Source organism: Grampus griseus (assembly GCF_964374135.1).
Source record: "Grampus griseus genome assembly, chromosome: 2".
Lineage (NCBI taxonomy): Eukaryota > Metazoa > Chordata > Mammalia > Artiodactyla > Delphinidae > Grampus > Grampus griseus.
Window position 1 is genome coordinate 66,974,782 of NC_139018.1, and position 20,966 is coordinate 66,995,747.

At 36.1% G+C, this 20,966-nt stretch overlaps 1 protein-coding gene across 8 annotated transcripts in view; it reads left to right on the forward strand.

The window, feature by feature from the left end:
• Positions 1–20,966, forward strand: part of HEATR5A (HEAT repeat containing 5A) — a 112,613-nt gene that overhangs the window by 28,105 nt on the left and 63,542 nt on the right. For 5 of the 8 annotated variants that reach the window (XM_082647196.1, XM_082647199.1, XM_082647202.1 and 2 more), the window contains exons 7-13: positions 4,298–4,458; positions 5,865–6,120; positions 6,734–6,889; positions 8,326–8,576; positions 11,002–11,113; positions 16,114–16,266; positions 17,274–17,373. In XM_082647196.1, coding sequence (XP_082503322.1) covers positions 4,298–4,458; positions 5,865–6,120; positions 6,734–6,889; positions 8,326–8,576; positions 11,002–11,113; positions 16,114–16,266; positions 17,274–17,373 — 1,189 coding nt within the window. The remainder of the gene's footprint in view (positions 1–4,297; positions 4,459–5,864; positions 6,121–6,733; positions 6,890–8,325; positions 8,577–11,001; positions 11,114–16,113; positions 16,267–17,273; positions 17,374–20,966) is intronic. The other 3 variants (XM_082647198.1, XM_082647203.1, XM_082647201.1) reach the window with 1 other exon arrangement.

Genomic DNA, 20,966 nt, shown 5'->3' on the forward strand with positions numbered 1-20,966 from the left:
AGCACTAAACTAATAACAGCATTTTTGCAATCAGACTAAGCAAAGTGAAGAACCAGCTTCACCCACACTAAAAAATCTTTGGCCTAATCTTCTGTTAGGAATTCTGTCATCTTGCATCTGTAAGTTCTAGGCTTGTGTTATAATTAAGTTATTTTCAAACAACTAAAAAGTGATCTAGATGTCATAGTAGATTTTTTTTAAAGTAGGAGACTAATAGTTAGCAACACAGTGCTTAATAATTTGGAAAAGAAATACAATGGAGGTTTGTACACTCAGCCACAATATTCGAAGATTATGAGGTACAGAACTGAAATGATTTTCCTAGTAAAATCAGCAGACTTCTAATAAATGGTATATTTTACCAAGGCGTTTAAAAAGCAGGGATTGAGTATGACATTTTCCTAACATTGGCATAAGTTGCCAAGGATTTATGGAATCCTTTAAAGTTACTTCTTGACCATGAACCTCAAGTCGTACTATACGTCCCTCGTCCATTCACTGTCCCACTTTCCTAATTGACTGTTTTATACCTTTATCTTCTCCCATGTTACTTTCATTTGACGGCCTATCTTCCATAGGCTTCCCTACTAAATCTACCACCTTCCAGCATCTGTACTCATATACTCTGACTTTTCCACTGTTACTAAGATGAATTATCTCGTCTTCTATTAAAGCCATACGTTCAATATGTATTAGAGCTCATCCTCTCACCTGCTCGAGGACATAGCTCTAGGAAGTCTCCCCTCTCCTACATCAACTTTTCCTTCTCTATTGGATTATTCCCTATAAAAACATGTGCTTTTCCCCCTCTCATCTTAAAAAAAAGTTTTTTTTCTTGTATTTTACCTCCCCAGCCAGCTGGAGCCCCATTTCTCTTCCCTTTGCAGCAGAGTTCCTCAGAGGAGTTCTTGATACTCTGTTTTTAGTCTCTCTCTTCTTTCAAACACACTTCAGTTAGGATTTTCCCCCAGTTAACTCTTTTTTTATATATAAATTTATTTATTTATTTTTGTCTGCGTTGGGTCTTCGTTGCTGCACGTGGGCTTTCTCTAGTTGCGGCGAGCGGTGGCTACTCTTCGTTGCGGTGCGCAGGCTTCTCATTGTGGTGGCTTCTCTTGTTGTGGAGCATGTGCTCTAGGCACGCGGGCTTTAGTAGTTGTGGCCGGTGGGCTCATGGGCTCTAGGGTGCTGGCTCAGTAGTTCCGGCACACAGGCTTAGTTGCTCCGCAGCATGTGGGATCTTCCCGGACCAGGGCTTGAACCCGTGTCCCCTGCATTGGCAGGCGGATTCTTAAGCACCTCGCTTAAGGGAAGCCCCAGTTAACTCTTGAAAACTATTTTTGTTAAGGGCATCAATGACCTCCACGTTCATCAGTTATTCAATAAATAAACAAGCATTTATTGGGGGTTTATACAGGGCCACGATCTGTTCTGAGTGTGTAGGATGTGTTATTGAACAAAACAGATTAGAAGCCCCTGCCCTTTGGCACTTGCGTTCTAATATTTAGCCATGCTAAGCCAGGGGGCAGTTCTCAGTTGTCTTACTTAACCTTTCAGCAACATTTAACTCAGTTGATCTTCCTCCTCATTCTCTTTTCACTTGCCTTTTAGGACCTCACGCTCCCTTGGTTTTCTTTCTTTCTAGAAGTTTCTGTTCAGTCTTTGATGATTTCCTGTCTTCTTATAGGAGACACCCATCACCTAGTCCTTGTTCTTCTGCTCTTTACGTAGGCTCACTCTAGATGATCTTACCCAATCTCATGGCTTAAATACCATCTATATATCAGGGATTCCTTGATTTATGTCTTTAGCCCACACTTCTCTCCTGGACGCCAAACTCTCATATCTAGCTGCCCATTTGACATCTCTGTTTGGATGTCTATTTAATGTTTCAAATTAACTTGTCCTAAGTGAATGCTTGATCTCCCCTCCCCCCATGTACACATACCTGCTCTCCTTGCAGTCGCAGTCTTGCTAATCTAAGTTGATGATGGCTCTGTCCCTGCAGTTGTTCAAACCACAGTTTGTAAAGTCACCCTTGAATCTTCTCTCTCACAGTCAGTAACTATTCTACCTAACAATATTAAAACATATCTACAGTTGGGACTCCTTGGAGAAGTGGCTCATGGGGTCGGGGCAAGGAAAGTCTGAGGATGAGCCTGGAGCGTCTTGTGCCAGAAAGTGAGGAGCTTCCACTGGCCAGCTTTCTGAAGAAAAGCTGGCCAAATCCAGGATAGTATTAGAATTAATAATGATAGAAATGGATTATAACCTGTTAAAAGAAGAAAGGAGGGCTTCCCTGGTGGCGCAGTGGTTAAGAATCCGCCTGCCAATGCAGGGGACCCGGCTTCGAGCCCTGGTCCGGGAAGATCCCACATGCCGCGGAGCAACTAAGCCCCTGTGCTACAACTACTGAGCCTGCGCTCTAGAGCCCACAAGCCACAACTACTGAGCCCACGCACCTAGAGCCCGTGTTCCACAACAAGAGAAGCTACCGCAATGAGAAGCCCACGCACCACAAGGAAGAGTAGCTCCCGCTCACCACAACTAGAGAAAGCCCACACGCAGCAACGAAGACCCAACGCAGCCAAAAATAAATAAATAAATTTATTTTTTAAAAAAAAGTGTCACCACAGAGGTGGCATAGTGATTACAAATGGAAAAATATTTTACAGTGGACAAGACTGGAAGACACCTTATTCAGGTGTTCAAAGATAATATCGCCAATGTAGGGACAGATTGACACCAAGCCTGACATTTCTTTTTGATGTTATGCATTAAGAAGGCTTACAGCATTACTTAGTGTAGTTCTCTTGAGGAAAAACTCAAATTGAGGGCTTTTCTACAACTACAACTAGCCATATATGTACTCTTCAAAAATGAGAAAGTGATAAGGAAGATATGGAGTCTAGGTGAAGGGTACATACGAGTTTATTTTACTATTCTTGCAGCTCTTTTGTAATTTTGAAATTTTTTTCTAGTAAATTTTAAAAATATGTAAGTATGTATACCCCGATTTCTATCGTATCTAGCTTGATCTAAGCCACCATCACCTCTTGCTTGAATTACTAAATTGCTCCTAATGGTTTTCTCTACTTCTGCCTTCGCCCCTCTACAGTCTCCTCTCAGCACAGAAGCAGAGTGACAGATTATATCACTACTTTGCTCAAGGTTCTCCACTGGCACCTCACTTTACTCACCTCCTTATTATAATGATCGACAAGGTCCTATATCTTCTGCTCTTGCACCATCCTTACACTTTGGTCCATCTGCTACCAGAGCCCTCCGCTGAACTCACTACACATAAAAGATACCTGCTTTATATTTTGCATGGCTTTTAATCACTGTCTAACATACTATATACTTAGTCCTTTGTTATGTTTATTGTTGTCTCTCCTTTTTAGAATTTATGATCCGCAAGAGCATGGATTTTGTACTATTCACTTATGTTTCTCTTCCACGTGCCAATATAGATTTTTATCTGTTTCATCTTCAGGCTGAGGAGTATATTTTTTGTTCATGACTTGGATTAACAGAAGTTTATTTTTCCACTATTTATGACTTAAGTCAATAATGAGGATCAGAGCTTGTGACCAACATTTTTCAGAAGAATGAAAGGGCGAAAATGGGTTCTTTTTTTAAAGGAGATGTTATTCCCTAGATATTCACAGGGAGAAACTCAGCTATGTCAAACTGAAGACAAATTTAAAACATTCTGCCTAACTAAGCTCTTAATTATTGCAGCCTAAGGGTTGACTGGGCAGTTTTAGTAATATTTAGCTTTGCTTTCTTCAGAGACTGAGGATGTAACAAAAGTTGTACTTGCAGTTGAGAATTTTTAGAAAACAGGCCATGGTGGTTACTTTATGTAAGTTTCATTAAGAGTTGTAGAGCATTTAGAAAGATAAAATTGTGATTTTGGCCTTTTTAGTATTTCAAAAGAATTTTCAAAGTTTTGTATAGCATTCTCACTCAAGGAGAACTAGGGCCGTTTATTTATGTTTTCCCTTGTTTAACTTGAGGACAAGAGAGCAGTAGGTCATAATCTCAAAGTGGCATAGACTCTAAGATGTCATTGACATGATACATCAGAGTCCATTATGATTTGACCTCTGAACCGTCGTGTGACTTTATGTTTTAGTGTGTGTAATGTCCTGTAAATTTTGCCTTTTGTTTGGATTTTTAGTTTATTTTTGTTTCTGTTAACATACTGTTCAATATCATGCAAACCAAGATCACTCATTAAAATTTAGTCTGTAAAATAGAATCACATGTTTTGTTTTGTTCTTTGTTATAGCAGCCTCACGTCAAAGCGTTCGCAGAGTATCTCTGGAGGAAGTTCTGGAATTACTAGGAACAGGGTTTCTACGTGGGAGTTCAGGATTTCTTCGAGCCAGTGGAGATATGCTGAAAGGAACCAGTTCAGTCAGTAGGGATGTCCGAGTTGGAGTTACTCAGGTTAGAATCACAAATCAGTATCTAAATGTAATTCTCACTGGCCTATAGTGAAAGTTTTAGTATCTGACTCCAGGTGGAAGTGATACTGTGGAAGGTCATCACTTATGCTCTCATGTTTATAAATAGATGGGGTGAGGCCAAGACGCTTTATAAAAAACTAGATTACAAGAGAACCTTATTTATGCAAAGCCAACTAAATAGGCTATTACCCACAATGTGTTTTCAGTTCGTAATGATGGGAGACTATTGTTTATTTCCTTTGAAACATAAACAACATCTTTTTGTTTGTTTCTAGGCCTTGGGCTTCCATGTGTCTTGCAGTTTAACATGTTTTCCATTGTGTTTGTGTGTGCTTATACAGTTCTGATTTAAGCTTTTAGGTACATAATATTTGGCATGGGCAATATTATATTTCTGTTTTATATGGTTTCTACTTCAAAATAAAGATTACAGCATGTAATCTACTTAAGTGCTTAAATTCTTGGTCCTAAACAAAACTTAAAAAGCTAAACCTTGGGAAGAGGGTCTTAGAATAAGGCAATATAGAGGTCTTTGCATTCTTTCTTTGAACTATCTTGTTTTCTAAATGCCATTATGGTTCAAAGCAAACATGTTTTTTTTTAAATTCACATATATATCCTCATTATTTTATACTGTATGATATTAGATTTCATGAAAATATAAGACGTCCCAGTATAATTGTAAACTGTGTATTTTAAGAAAACAGATTACATAAGAAAACTACTGTCGGTATCGCTGGAGCAAGCCAGACCATTAACATTCATGGAAATAAAGAGCAGTGATTCGTCACCATAAACTTTCTTTTCTGGTTTCTAGAACTGAATTCCCTTAGAGTTATGGTATTAGACCATAGTTCATTCTTACACTGTGTTCATATGTTTGATTTGGGTTTTCTTGTTCAGAATGTTAAAGACCTTAGGGACTTCCCTGGTGGTCCAGTGGTTAAGACTCCGGGCTTCCACTGTAGGGGGCATGGGTTCGATCACTGTTTGGGGAACTAAGATCCCACATGCTGCTCAGCGTGTGGCCAAAAAATTGAAGGAAAAAAAACCAACACAGAATGTTAAAGAGTTTGAATGCTTTGTTTGGAGAAGTCACAGGCACATTTTACTTATTAGCTAGCTATGCTGGCTATCCTGAAACTTTGTAGTCTGACCAAAATAAAACAGGCAGCATAAATGAAACCTCAGTTGAAAGACTGCGTACTTCAATTTTGGCTTAACAAACAGAAAAACAGTACTACATTTATATAGCTAAGGTGGCTATATAAATGAGGAAAGGCTAAAAAGAAATGTTAATAAATTCTGCATATTTCATGGAAGAGAAAACATTAATATAGAATTGAAATTACTTCATTTTGAAGATAAAACTCTTTTCTTTTTTAGGCTTACGTGGTGTTTGTTTCAACACTAGGAGGAGCATGGCTAGAGAAAAATTTTGCTGCCTTTCTTTCTCATACCCTAAGCCTGGTTTCACAGTCACACCCTAAGGCCACCCAAACTCAGATTGACGCTGTCTGCAGTCGCCGTTGTGTTTCATTTATCCTTCGAGCTACTGTTGGAGGTCTTCTTGGAGAAAAGGCTCAGATTGCTGCTGCCAAGGATATTTGCCAGGCTATCTGGAAGTTAAAGAAAGTTATGGGTATGGATCTTCTAAGAGAGTCTGTTTTAACAGTGCTAAAGGGATTGTCCTTTCGGAAAAGCTGGACTGGTATATAATTATATTAATACCCAAAAAACACTTTTATAATACAGGTCAGTTGTTTCAGAGTAAAGCAGTCTATATATAGATGAGACATAAATTATCTACCTTGATAAGAACTATTATATATATATGTACTGATCTTAAAGGCTGGTGGATAGTAGTTCCTCAGAATTCATAATCTTCCTATAGAAGTTAAGATACATTGTCTTTGAAACAATTAGTTCATCTCAGTTCTTGTACTGTCCTAAGTCTACTCTGCTTATCTTGAGTATTGATAAAATTGGAGTTCTCCCTTTCAGTGCCACTTGCTAAAAGAGTAATAAGGCGTCTCTGATCAGGTTGCTTGAACTAAATTGGTTATGTTAGTTTAATTCTTTCTCTGTAGATGCAAGTCCCCATTTTAGTATTTTAGTTACTGCCTCAAGGGTTCCGCATATATCAAGCGGAAGTATTAATTTTTACCTTCATATGTTTCTGCTCCTAGTACCTACCCTCTGTAATAAATTTTAATAAAACAGTGATGTCTGGTTAATTCTTATACTTCTGTCAGATGCTGTAATGAGTGACGGTAATCTGGAAACCCGGCTTGGCTCCGCAGATGTAGCAGCCAGCCAGCATATGTTGGTATGTGCTTTACAAGAACTTGGAAATCTCATACACAGTCTCGGCACCACAGCTGCACCTTTGCTACAGGATTCAAGTGCAGGTATCTGTTGTTTGTGACTAGTATGAATACTTTGTTTTTACTTTTGCTTTAGACAACTTTTCTCCAAGGAAGAAAAGCTCCCTCATATAGCTCATTTATTATAGATTCCACTATAGATTTATTAGAGTTGTTTTATGAAATATAATCAAAATTTTTAAAGGTATGTTTTTTTGTTTTTGTTTTTTTTCTTTTGCTTTTGTAACTAAAGATGGTTCTCTAGGTCTCTGTCTATCTCCAACCCCCTGTCTGGAGATATTTAAGATAACACAGAAAAATGGAGAAGTAAACCTGAACTCGTATCTCTCATCTGCAGTGAAAGTATTAGTTTCTGTATGGTACAAGTAATTTACTTCCTTAAAGGTCTTTTCAGGCATTCTCTTTTCTTTCTCTCTTTGAAAATTATTTAATCACTTTGAGAAATAATTCACATACCATAAAGTTCACCCTTTTAAAGTATACAATTCAGTGGTTTTGGTATACTCACAGAGTTGTGCAAACTCTACCACTATCTAATTGCAGAATGTTTTCTTCACCCCAAGAAGTCCTACACCCACTAGCAGTCATTTCCCCTCCCCCCGGCCCTGATAACCACTAATCTATTTTCTGTCTCTATGAATTTGTCTATTCTGGACAAGATTTAATATAAATGGAATCCATACAGCATGTGGCCTTTTGTGACTGGCTTACTTAATTACTTTTTAAAATCATCTTTAATGGCTTTTGTCCTTTGTGCTACACAATTCCTGCTGACTGAAGCTTACATTATATTCGGTTTGTAACCTATTTATCCTAGGGCATATATTGTTTAAGTAGCAGTTGACATGAACATGTTTTGATGAAGGTATATGTTGAATTATAGCAAATGTAGACTTTTTTTTCTTACTGGTAGTGGCACTTCACTGTCTGCATAGTGGCTTAGTAGCCCGCTGGGGATCTAGTGAAGCCTTGATTTTCTTCAACATTTTGTTCTCAGGTTAAGAGAAATATGGTACATAGGGAGAATACTGATTATGTAGAGAAATGTGCCAGAAAGGATTTAAAAGAAAAGGAGGATGAAGCAAGATGTGACATTTCTTCTCAAGATGTTTTTGTTATTTATTGATAATTTTTTTTATATTGGTAATTTTTAATTCCTAGTACCAAATTAATGATCTCAAGATAAAGTAAGCAGAACATTGGCTTATTTAGGAAATAAAAATTTCCTTTGTCTCCTGACTTAATTTAAGCCAATTTTCATGAGATATATTGGTAGAAGTAACTCTTGGGTACAAAAAAATTATTTATAATTGTGTATCACTTAATATTTTAAATTCTGATTTGGCTTTTGATAAAGATAATATATTTCATATCTATGTGGTTGCTTACTCTTTTGACTGTTTGATGACTGAGTTTTATCTGTGTAGCTGAGTCATCATTTGTTTATTCTGTCCTTCTAGGCGTCCTTGACAATGTCATTTCAGTTACTCTTCATCCTAGCATTTCTGTTCGACTAGCAGCTGCCTGGTGTCTACACTGCATTGCTGTGGCATTACCTTCCTACCTAACACCTCTCTTAGACCGTTGCCTTGAAAGGCTTACTGTGCTTAAGTCTTCACCTGAAGCAGTGACTGGCTTTAGTTTTGCAGTGGCAGCTCTGCTGGGAGCAGTGAAACATTGTCCTTTAGGAATTCCTCACGGAAAGGGCAAGGTAATGATTTCATTCTTCGTATATGATAGTGACATTTCAAGTTTTTCTTAAAAACATCATTGTCTTCTTGTGTATCACCCAGTAAAGAACCATGCAGGACAAATTTCTGAGCTGTCAGCTAATACTACTACTTAAGTGTTAAGTATCATCAAAGTAATTACTGTGAAAAACCAAGGGACGGTTAAAAATTTTGTATCTACACTTAAAGAGGAGTTGCTTTCTCTGCTTTTTGTTAGAAATATCTCCAGTTAGTAACAGATTTTGTTCCTGAAGGCTTTTTTTTTTTTCCCATACATTCAGCTCTGCCATAGAAGTACATTTTAAAATTGCATTGTAAAGGACAAATAGAGCTTCAAAAGAAATCTTAAACTTCATTTAATAATTTTATAGTTAGTGGTATTCTTGGTGGTATTATTCTGGAATTAGTTTACATACCTGGTAAGATGAAGTAGATAATGAATGTTCTTAGGAGCCAAGATTTTCCATAAAAAAAAAAAAAAGCTACCGTTGCAGAATCAAGAAAATTAAGTAAAAGGCCCATATGTTAAACTTAAATTGAAAATATTAGTATGAGTGTTTAATTTCCTTTCACACTGTCCAGACATAAAAGCAATGGCAACCCAGTAGCAGGAAACACCCCTAGTGCCCAGATTATGGCCCTAAATACCATTTCCAACCGAAAAGGAATTAGGGCCCCTTGGAGGAATGGCTGGTTCTAGATCTGGGACAGGAAATGCACAGTATAAGCCTGGAATATCTTGTCATACTGGAAAGGAGGGAAGTCATCAGAGACTGTGTTCATTTTAAAAGGATGCAAGAGATAACTTTAGACTCTCCCCCGACCAAAGAGGGGATAATGTGTGCATCCAAAAAAATAATGATAACAATGGATAGAAACATAGTAAATATATAAAACACCAGGAGCTCATAATGATGACAGATTGCTTTGCTACTGAAAAATAATGGCTTTTGAGTGTAGCACTTCCAGAAAGATAAACGATACAGAACCTAGAAAGTAAATAACCCAGTTTTAATGTACAAAGAATTGTAAAGAGAACTAAAGAAATTTTGTTAATCAAATATAAAACACACACACACACAAATATATATATATAAAAAACACAAAATTGGCAAAGCGTGGTGTGGGAATTTTGTTTCTTTTTGAATAGGAATTGTCAGTTGTCAGAGAATATTGTTTGACAGTGAAAAGCCCTCATAATCTGGGCCTCACGCACATAAGAACTTTTTAAAAAATCACCATTGTTCCTTTCCTTTTTCTTGTCCCTCCACGTCATTATTAATGAATATTATGGTATATTCTCTGCAGTTTAGTCTTTGCAGACAAATACACCGTTACTTCAAAAATTCTTAAATTATCTTGAATATTGCCAATGCCTTTGGGATAAGGTGATCGGCAACTTCGGGAGGTGATGTTATTCAGTTAAATTTATTATTTTAGTTGTATTCCAAACTAACACATCACATCTTGCTAATCAAAGAATTGCCATTGCGTGTATTAATTAAATTTAATGTCCTCAGATCTTATTAATTTAGGCAGACAGGCTTGGTTTGTTTTGTCCCCACCGTTTTTAAAGGGTGGGGGACAAGTAGAGGCTGCAAGCAGTCCTAAGTTAGTAGTAAGTTGGTTGGTTGTTTAAAAATATGCTAGCCTTCCTCTTTAGAAAAGGTATGTGCCAACTCACAATATTTGCTGCTCTTCTAGAGGTGATTGGTTACAGAGATGTTTTCTTAGACATGTTAGATGCCTGTCGGCATTTGCACTCTATAAGCATGCATTATCCATAAAGGTGAAATATCTAGTTTTTCCTCTGTGTTGTTTTAGAACTATTTCTTAGACTTTTAAAATATAACATTTTAATTAATCCCCCTTTACTGTGAAGCTACTTCATTGTGCGATTAGTGAGTACTTTTAACTGTGGTTATATAGTATATTGCCTCGGGAAAGACTATTATCAGCCACTCAGGTATCAAAGTAGTGTGCAGAATTTTAAAAGGAGAGAGTCCTGTAATGAAACTTCCTCTGGTAATTACAGATCTATGAAAATGGTGGCTTAAAACTAAAAGTAAGTTCAAATTTTATATAGCGAAACTTGAACGGTTGTACAATGTTGTCACATATACTCCACAAAGAATTATAGGGTTGCTGTGTACAACCTAATATACCTATTGTATACCTATTATACAACCTATAATTTATCCTTGAAAAGTTACTTTTTTTAGTTTCACGTACGACATTGTCCTATGGTATAGTCTATGTGAATGACAGTCTTTTATCATGGATATTTATTATATGTAAGAGTTAATTTTTCAAGAGATTGTTATAATTAGTTGCCGTCATTTGTCCAGTAACCTATAAACTGATATACTTTTTTTTTTTTTACCTTGTTCTTCTATACGTCAATAGATTATTATGACATTAGCAGAGGATTTGCTATGTTCTGCTGCTCAAAACAGTCGCCTTTCAGCTCAGCGCACACAAGCTGGATGGTTGTTGATTGCTGCCCTGATGACCTTAGGTAAGTCTTGTGGAGGGTTTACATAACTACAGACTGCTTGGTGTTTTCTGAGCATAAATATTCTAATGTATGATTTGACAAGAGTAACTTAATATATACCAGAATTTAAATATCCACATAAACGTTTTTCTCCTAGCAGTCACCTTAGGAAGCCATATACTTATTTACTCCAATCCTTAGAATGTTTTCAGATGTCTTTATTTGAAATTCTCTTCAAGACCAATTTATGAACCTTAAGTAGGATAAGCCAATTTGATCAACTTTCACGCTAAACTCTGAATGAGTCTGGCTTTTCCCAAAATCATTCCCATCTATCTTCAGAAAAAAAATTTTCTACAGTATAAGGATAGGCAAGAGAACATGCGATAGCCCATGAATCCAATTCTGTAATTGTTCTGAGAATTTGGTCACACTAATAAGGTAGTTACGGGCTTCCCTGGTGGCGCAGTGGTTGAGAGTCCGCCTGCCGATGCAGGGGACACGGGTTCATGCCCCGGTCTGGGAAGATCCCACATGCCATGGAGCGGCTGGGCCCGTGAGCCATGGCCACTGAGCCTGCGCGTCCGGAGCCTGTGCTCCTCAACGGGAGAGGCCACAACAGTGAGAAGCCCGCGTACTGCAAAAAAAAAAAAATAAAATAAGGTAGTTACATTGACGGGGATAAGGCATTAAACGTTTAAATTATATTTATTAAATTTAAATTATTATTTATTAGCGTAATTATTTTATGATCATGACTATTATATTTACATCCTGTAACTTTAAAACTCTATTTTATTACTTTATAAAAGCTATACTTTTAAGTCTCTTTGTATAGTTGTGTGGTTTACTGCTAGGATATGAAACTAATTGGATTTGACCAATAAATCATTTTGACACCTCTGAAGTAATTTGATCTAAAAGGAGCTTAATTAAAATAAACAATCATAAATGAAGAGCCACTTTAAGTAATGTTTTTGAGATGATTAAAGAAATTTATTGGACTAGATCTGAGTTCAACCTATGGGCCAAATCTGGCTTGCCACCTGTTTTATACAGCCTGTGAGCTAAGAATGGTTTTTATGTTTTTAATGGTTTAAAAACAAAAAGGATATTTTGTGATACATGAGAAATATATGAAAGTCAGTTTTCAGTGTGCATAAATAAACTTTTTATTAGAGTACAACTATAATTATTTGTTTACATATTGTTTATAGCCTTTAGGCACTGCAGTGGCAGAATTGAGTAATTGCAATAGAGACAGTATGGCTTTCAAAGCCAAAAATGTTTATTGCATGGGCCTTAATAGAAAATGTTTGTTGGCCCCTGGCATAGATCATGATTTCACAATGTGATGGGAATAAAGTGGTCAAGATTTTATTTGCTTTTGGCTAGGTGTTTCATGCCTGCTGTATTGATATTCTTGGTTAATTAAAGGGGAAGATAAACTACTTAATAAATGGCAATATTTTAATGAACAAAAGCTTTCAAAACAGGGTAATCCCATTGGAAGAAGAGTACAAGAGATCCTTTCTCCTTTATAAAAGAGATTAGTACATCATGTTTTAATGCACATTCATATTCAATATACCAAAAAGGAATAAAAATTAAGTTGATGTTTTATTTAATTTGCTGTTTTCTTGGGCTTTTTTTTCTTAATGCATGATTCTTTCACTTTATTATCAATTTTTAGAATGTGTTACTGGTTGCTAGTAATTTGCAAAGGGTATCAGTGAGGTTTTGCTTTTAGATATCTTTATAAACTCATAGATTTTTATATGTTTATATGTTTCAGTTGAATGCAGTCATTATTTTTTTTTGACATCTTTATTGGAGTATAATTGCTTTACAATGTTATGTTAGTTTTTGCTGTATAACAAAGTGAATCAGCTGTACATATACATATATCCCCATATCCCCTCCCTCTTGTGTCTCCCTCCCACCCTCCCTATCCCACCCCTCTAGGTGGTCACAAAGCACAGAGCTGATCTCCCTGTGCTATCCGGCTGCTTCCCACTAGCTATCTGTTTTACATTTGGTAGTGTATATATGTCAGTGCTACTCTCTCACTTCATCCCAGCTTACCCTTCCCCCTCCCTGTGTCCTCAAGTCCATTCTCTATGTCTGCATCTTTATTCCTGTCCTGCCCCTGTGTTAGCATACTTTCTCTTTCTGACTTAACTTCACTCTGTATGACAGAATCTAGATCCATCCACCTCACTACAAATAACTCAATTTCATTTCTTTTTATGGCTGAGTAATATTCCATTGTGTATAAGTGCCACATCTTCTTTATCCATTCATCTGTCGATGGACACTTAGGTTGTTTCCATGTCCTGGCTATTGTAAATAGTGCTGCAGTAAACACTGGGCTGCATGTGTCTTTTTGAATTATGGTTTTCTCAGAGTATATGCCCAGTAGTGGGATTGCTGGGTCGTATGGTAGTTCTATGTTTAGTTTTTTGAGGACCCTCCATACTGTTCTCCATAGTGGCTGTATCAATTTACATTCCCACCAACAACATTGCAGTCATTATGCTTTGATCTTCAAATTGTTTCATCTTTAGTCATTGGGAGCCCCTAGTAGTTGGTTCATATGAAACTAGTGTTCTTTGATAACATCTTTATTTTTGGCATGACAAGATGTCCCAGCTTTTACATCATAATTTCTGCCTTAGAATGAGGGGCAGTTAGATACAAAATTCTAGAAATGACTTACTTCCAAGGAGTGGGATGTTAGGGGGAGGGGATCAGAGAGGACCCTGGTCAGAAGGCACCTAGGAGATTGGCATAGTTGTATATATTTAACTGTGATTAAAGTTATGTATATGTATTTTAAAAAAAATAATAATTTCTGCCTCAGCTTGCAACCAGTCAGTTCTCCAAGGAGCTCTGATTATATTTTGTGGGAAATGGAATTTAGATGACGGTCTGAGTGCTTTATTAATTTTTGCCTGGCAGTTTCAACACCCGTTTTGCATTTTCAGCATTTCCTCCACCATTTACAATTTTCATTATTATTTTTAAAAAATTCACTGTTCTGAACTAATGTAAACTCATAGACCACATTTAAGTCCATTCCTCAAATGTGAACTCCAACATTTTTAACCCCTTTTTGCTATACTTCCCAATTTATCTGATGCCACATACAACACCTTTGATTCACTTGCAGGTATCTACAATGTGTGTTTGGTTTTTGTTAGATCCAACATTATTCTTGGTGTGAATGAACTTACTCTTGTTTATTTTTTTAACTTTGTAATTACTACAAACATTTTTAGTAACTTAGTTTACATATGTTTCTGAAATAAATTATCTTGTTACCTCTCTGGGACGTGATGCTACACTGTTCACTCCTGAGTTAGAGAGGTATCTTAAGGGTACAATGGCAAATATATATGGAACCCACAGTCAACTGTGGGTATTCCCAGTGACTTCATCCTTACTTTGTTTTTTGGTATCTGACTAAATTTTGCATTCAGAATTTTCTCTATTTCCACAGCCCATTATATGAGTATGCCTGTGTGTGCATGTGAAACCTCTTACAGTCACTTACTCTTAATTGCCTTACTCCAATTTCTTTATTTTATCCCAATTCTATGGGATGTTTTTAGTACTACTTCATCAAAGAAAGTAGTGAGCAAGGAGTGAATTAGGTTTATTTTGCTGTAGGGATTAGCCTAGGGCCTCTTCCTAAAAAGCAAGTCAGGAGAAAAATGAAGAAATTATTTTGTTAATGTACTAAATTGCATGCTTAAAAAAAATAATGATTGGCTTGCTGTTGCCCTTTCATTTTGCCATTATGCTCTCACCTCTTCATATGCAAATAAGACAAGTTTTGAATGATAACTACATAATGTCAGATATATAAATGCTTATCATGGGTGGAGCACTGTTCTATATAAACTCATATAAGCCTCAGAAACTGTCACATGAGGTACATACTGTTGTTATCCCCACTTATAGGTAGGAAATTGAGGCACAAAAAGATTAAGTGACTTATCCAAGTTTAAATAGCTAGTAAGTGGATGGAGCCAGGATGTTAACCTAGGTGGTCTCCTTCAGAGCCCAGTACAGTTCTATGCTGTGCTGCCATACTGCAGAAGAAAAGCATGCAGTCAGCAGAACATGGAAATAAGAAGTAGGGAGTACTTACAGGAGAATTTTAAGGTAACCCCAGAATTTTAAAGAATATTACGTGGGGAGAGAAGCTGTGCGTTTGGGTTTTTATATGTCGTAGTTCTGTTTTCTTAACTGATAATGCTGCATGCTATCAAATACTTACAGTTAGCTCTCTGTATCCGTGGGTTCCAAATCCACGGATACAGAGGACAGATTGTACTATGCCACTTTATATAAGGGACTTAAGTATCCTTAGATTTTGGTATCTGGCGTGGGGGGGGGGCTGGTCCTAGAACCTATCCCCCACAGGTACCAAAGGACAACTATAAAAAGCTATCATTGTACAGTACATTGCCTTTCATTACTGGGTTTGTGTATTCAGTTCTTAAATGTTGCTTTGAAATATTAAAAAAGTTCCATTTAGACGTATCACATCTGATTTTTGGCCTGGAACAAAGTTGCTATCAAAAGTTAGAATTACTTTCAGGATACAATGTTATTTCTTACAAACAGTAGTACCTGGCGTTTACGTAGCACATTAGTTTTTCAGGCTACTTTAAAGTACACTCTGTTGTTTGGATCTGGACAAACCTTTGGAGATAAGCAGTGCAGGTAGTTCTGGCTTCATTTTATGGTTAAAAGAAATTGAGGCTCAAAGAGGTCACAGCAGTAGTAGGAGAGAGGACACCAGAGCCCAGACTTTACTGTTAGTTCCTTGTTTTTCCTCTCTGTACTCTAGTACCTTCAGATAGTCATTGATCAGTAGTACATTCATTGGAACTAGAGGGACAAAGTAATCCAGCAGTAGTAGATTAAAATGTGTTTACTTTAAGAGGGAAGGGTTTTAAAGAATAACCACTTTGGGTTCCTTTACAAGTGACAAGTTGAATAAATTACAGGTCCTGCGTTTGTCAATCATCACCTTGCTCGAGTTCTGCTGTTGTGGAAGTGTGTCTTCCCAGTGTCTCCGAAAGATCTAGGAACAGAAAAGAGCCGAGGAGATTCATTTACATGGCAGGTAACCTTGGAAGGACGAGCTGGTGCTCTCTGTGGTAGGTTGAGTTTAGTCTTTTCTCTCCTTTTCCTCTGGCTTTTTCCATCCTTTAACTTTACATATACTTGTATGTTTTATTTAAGTTGGGGGGAAAAATCTGCTTCTGGGGATTTTTCTTACTGAACATGATTGATTAGTTGGTGATTCTAACAGAAGTATGATGTAATAAACCAAATTTACATGTCCTTATCCTTAGGATGCATGTTTTATTATAATGCGATCAGTTGAGAAATGTTGATTGTTTTGTGTTACGTAGGCATTCATTCCTCTAGGGTTGAATTTAATTAGCATTGACTAAGTATGGTTTCCATTTAGTCTTTTATATGTGAAAGTTATACGCTCTTACAACACATAGACCATTAACAAATAGCATCCACCATGAAAATTTGAGCTTAAGGAGCTGTGGGTTCCCTGAAAAGACATGGAAGCACTGATTTTTTTTTTTGAAGCACGTTTTCTTAAAAACCATCATTTTTAGGAGTAAAAATGCCATGAATAAACAAACAAAACCAAAATCAGTGCTTCCTTGAAACTGAATCTAACTTTTAAATATTCACTTTATTCTACATATGAAATAACTCCTTATAAAAGCTTGTGTGTTTCAGGTAACATCTATAAAAACTAACCTGCTGACTTAAAAGTCAGTCTTGGTTCTTTAGAACTAGTGTAGAACTGGCAAACTTGAGGGTCTAAGCTGCTACTTCTGAGCTCAAGGGCTGAGTAAAATCCCAGGAAAGCAACATTTTGTTAATTTGGTTGTTGGTCTCTTTTAGTAATTCTAGGAAGTTTGGGTTTTTTTTGGTTGTTGTTTTGTTTTGGTTTTTTAAGTTTGATTGGAGGTAGAAGACACTAGTTTCCTTTTATTTTACTAGAGTTTCAAGAATTTTTTTGATTTTAGCACATTTCTTTATTCCTCTAACAAAAATACAAATGCCTTACCATAATTGAATGCTTTCTTCATGGTTCATTACACTCTGCTAAGTAAAAGTCTGTTGTATTTTTCAGCTATCAAGAGCTTTGTTTCCCACTGTGGTGATCTCCTTACTGAGGAAGTAATTCAGCATCTTCTTCCACCACTTCCTTGCGCTGTGGATTTGCTAACTCTGTAAGGATCCGCTATTTAGACTTGATAAAAATTTTTAATAGCAATCAGTTACCCTCTAGTTATGTAGTATCTTATTAAGTACCTTAATAATGCCAGGTTTCTGTGATTGGTGAATGATTTTCCATTTGCAGAGGAAGGCAAACATTTAGTTATGTGATTTTTTTTTTTTTTTTTTTTTTTAGGCTAGGATCTTGAAAGAAAAGTACATATTAAAAGGGAAGGAAAGTTATTTGGTGGATAATGTATCTTCCATACAGTCAGATTTAACCAAGAAATTAAATATTAAGCCTGTTAACCTTTTCAGGTATGCGTTTGATTGGTTTGTTAGTGCTATTCTGTGTTCTTAAGAACCAGATACTTGTTAACAGTTTCAGGTTTTTGTTGTTTATATTTTCATACATTTGACTTACATTTTTTAAAAAATCCAATTTATGTCCTGGTCACTTATAATTTCCCAGTTAATAAAATGTACAGTTTAGAGAAAGTCTTTCCAACAAGTATTTAATGATATGACATTTTATGTATACAGAAAAATACAGTTAAGATTATGGCTTATGAAGTGTCATAATAAAGTGAAAACCTGTGAATTCAGCACAACTAGCACAGAGGTTAATGAAGGTTTGCTGTAAAGGGCCAGAGAGTAAATATTTTAGGCTTTTTGGCCCGGACAGTCTCTTTTGTACCTACTCAATTCTGCTGTAGCTTAAAAGCAATCATAGCTAATCTGTAAATGAATGAATGTGTTCCAGTAAAACTTTATTTACAAAAACAGGCAATGGGCCGGATTTAGCTATCCCTGGACAAGAACACTGATACTATTGAAGTTGTATGTGTGCTCCTCTCTACTACTGTTCTTTCTGCCTTAGTTTAGAGGTAATCACTATCCTGAATTTTAAAGTTGTCATTCTCTTGCATTTTTAAAAAGTGTATCACATATACATGTTTCCCTAAACAGTACCTTGTTTAGTTTTGTTTGGTTTTGATCAGGCAAATGGTATCATAGTGTTTCTGAGACTTGCTTGTTTTACTCAACATGATATTTCTAAACTTCCTCTATGTGTCAGCTTGTTCATTCTTTTTGGTTGCTGTATAATATTTAATTGTGTGAATGTACAGCAGTTTACCTTCCTGTCAATGAAATATCCAAACTATTTTCCAAAATTTTTGCATATATATATCAATAGTATATGGGAGTACCCTTCAGTCCACTTCTTCACCAACACTTAGACATTAACTCTGGTTAATGCAGTAGGTGTAAATTGGTATCTTGTTATGATCTTACCTTATATATCTGGTTCCTGATGCTTTAAGTGCCATTCTATATGTTTATTGTTCCTCACTATTTCCCCTTCTGTGAAATCCCAATTCATGCATATCTTTACCTAAGTAAGATTGTGTTTTGATTAATAGACATGCTTCTTTTTTTTTTGGCTGTGCCACACGGCTTGCAGGATCTTAGTTTTCCAACCAGGGACTGAACCCAGGCCCCACAGGCATTCTTAATTTAAATGTCAAATTTATCAATCTTTTACTTCTTGCTTAGTACTTTCTGTCTTTTGATTTAAAAAATCTTTCTCCAGGGTTATAAAGATACTTTCTTTTATTTCTCTCTAAAATGTTTAAGGTTTTTGTCCTTCACATTTAAGTCATTAATCTATCTGGAATTTATTTTTATGTTTGTAGTGAGGTAGGGTTCCAATTTCATTTTCTTTTTTAATATGGATAACAAATTGTCCCATACTTTACTAAAGAAATCCAAGCTTCCTCTCTCTGGTGACTGCCATTCACCTTTGTTGTGTATTATATTTCCATATAGACATGGTCTGTTTCTGTGCTCTCTGTTGTATTCCATTTGTGTGTTTGCCCATTTCTGTGCCCATACCACATTGTCTTTATAATAAATTTTAGTGTCTGTTAGAATAAAGTTTTAGGCCTTATTCATCTTTAGGCATAATTTGGCCCTTTTTGGCAATTGATTGTCTCTTGTTGAAGTTTTAATTAGAGTTAAACTGAATCTATAGATAAACTTGAAGATAATTGGTATTTCTATAATACCCATAAACATGTTGTTGAGGTTGTTTACAAAGTATAAAATTTTTTCTGTTGTTGAGGTTGTTTACAAAGTATAAAATTTTTTCTATGTAAAAGTCTTAATGTCTTTAAAAAATCTATTCCTAGCTAGATACTTGATATTTTTCTTTGCAGTTATTAAATAAGTATGTGGGAGTGTGTGTATTGTGTATAATGTCTTTATTGCTATTGTATTAAAAAATGTAATTGATCTTATATCCAGCCACCTTGCTAAATTTTCCTATATCAAGCAGTTGTTTGTAGATTCTTTAGGATTTCTCCCTTTATGATATTTACTCATATATTCATTTGTATTCTCTCCTCTTAACGTGCTAACAAGATGACTACCACTTAAAACTGAAGAGAAGTGGCTTGTTAAAGGGAATGTTTCTCATGTTTCACGAATAAGAATGACGCTTGATACAGGCTTTTTAGTAGATTCTCTTTATCAGATTAAGAAAGTATCCTCTTCATAGTTATCCACATTTTGTTTTGGTTTGGTTTTTTGTTTGTTTGGTTTGGTTTTTTATTGTGAATGAGTTTTTATGTTTTATAAAGTGGTTTAATCTGAAACTTTAATGTAAAAAATTTTATTGACTAATTTTTTACTTGGTTGCACTCTTGGGATAAACTGAGCTTGGAACTAATTATCTTTTTTTGTAAACTTCTGGATTTGGTTTGCTTATGTTTGGATTTCTCCACATACATTCATCAGTGAGGCTGCCCTATAATTTTCTTTCTTGGATGCCCTCCTCAGATTTTCATCAGTTATACTAGCCTCATGGAGTGAGGTAGGTGAATGTTTCATCCAGTTCTGTGGAGGAGCTTTTAGGAGATTGGAATAATGTGTCACATGAAACCACCTGTCTGTAAAACAGTCTGGACCGGCTGTTTTCTTTGTGGGAAATTTTTTTTTAACTACATATTTCATTTCCTTAATTGCTTTAACTATTTGAGGTCTGGTTTGTGGGTTTGCTTTGCTTGTCTGTTAGATTTTTTCCAGGAATTTTGCCATTGCATCTTCATCTTCACATTTTTTGGCATGAAATTTTTCTTAATGTTCTCTTATCGTCTTAATCTCTGCTATATCTATAATGTCCCTTCATCCATTCCTGATTAGTTTTCAGTGTGCCTTCTCTTTTGTTTTTCCTGATCCATCTCATGAGAGGTTTAACTGTTTTATTAACCTGTACAAAGAAAACTTTGCCTATGTTGAACTTGTTTTTTTTTAATTTAATTTTATTTTTTTTATACAGCAGGTTTTATTAGTCATCCATTTTATATATATTACTGTATATATGTCAATCCCAATCTGCCAATTCATCCCACCAACACCCCCCACCCCCGGCTTTCCACCCTTTTGCCGATATATTTGTTCTCTACATCTGTGTCTCTATTTCTGCCTTGCAAACCGGTTCATCTGTACCATTTTTCTAAATTCCGCATACATGCGTTAATATACGATATTTGTTTTTCTCTTTCTGACTTGCTTCACTCTCCATGACAGTCTCTAGGTCCATCCA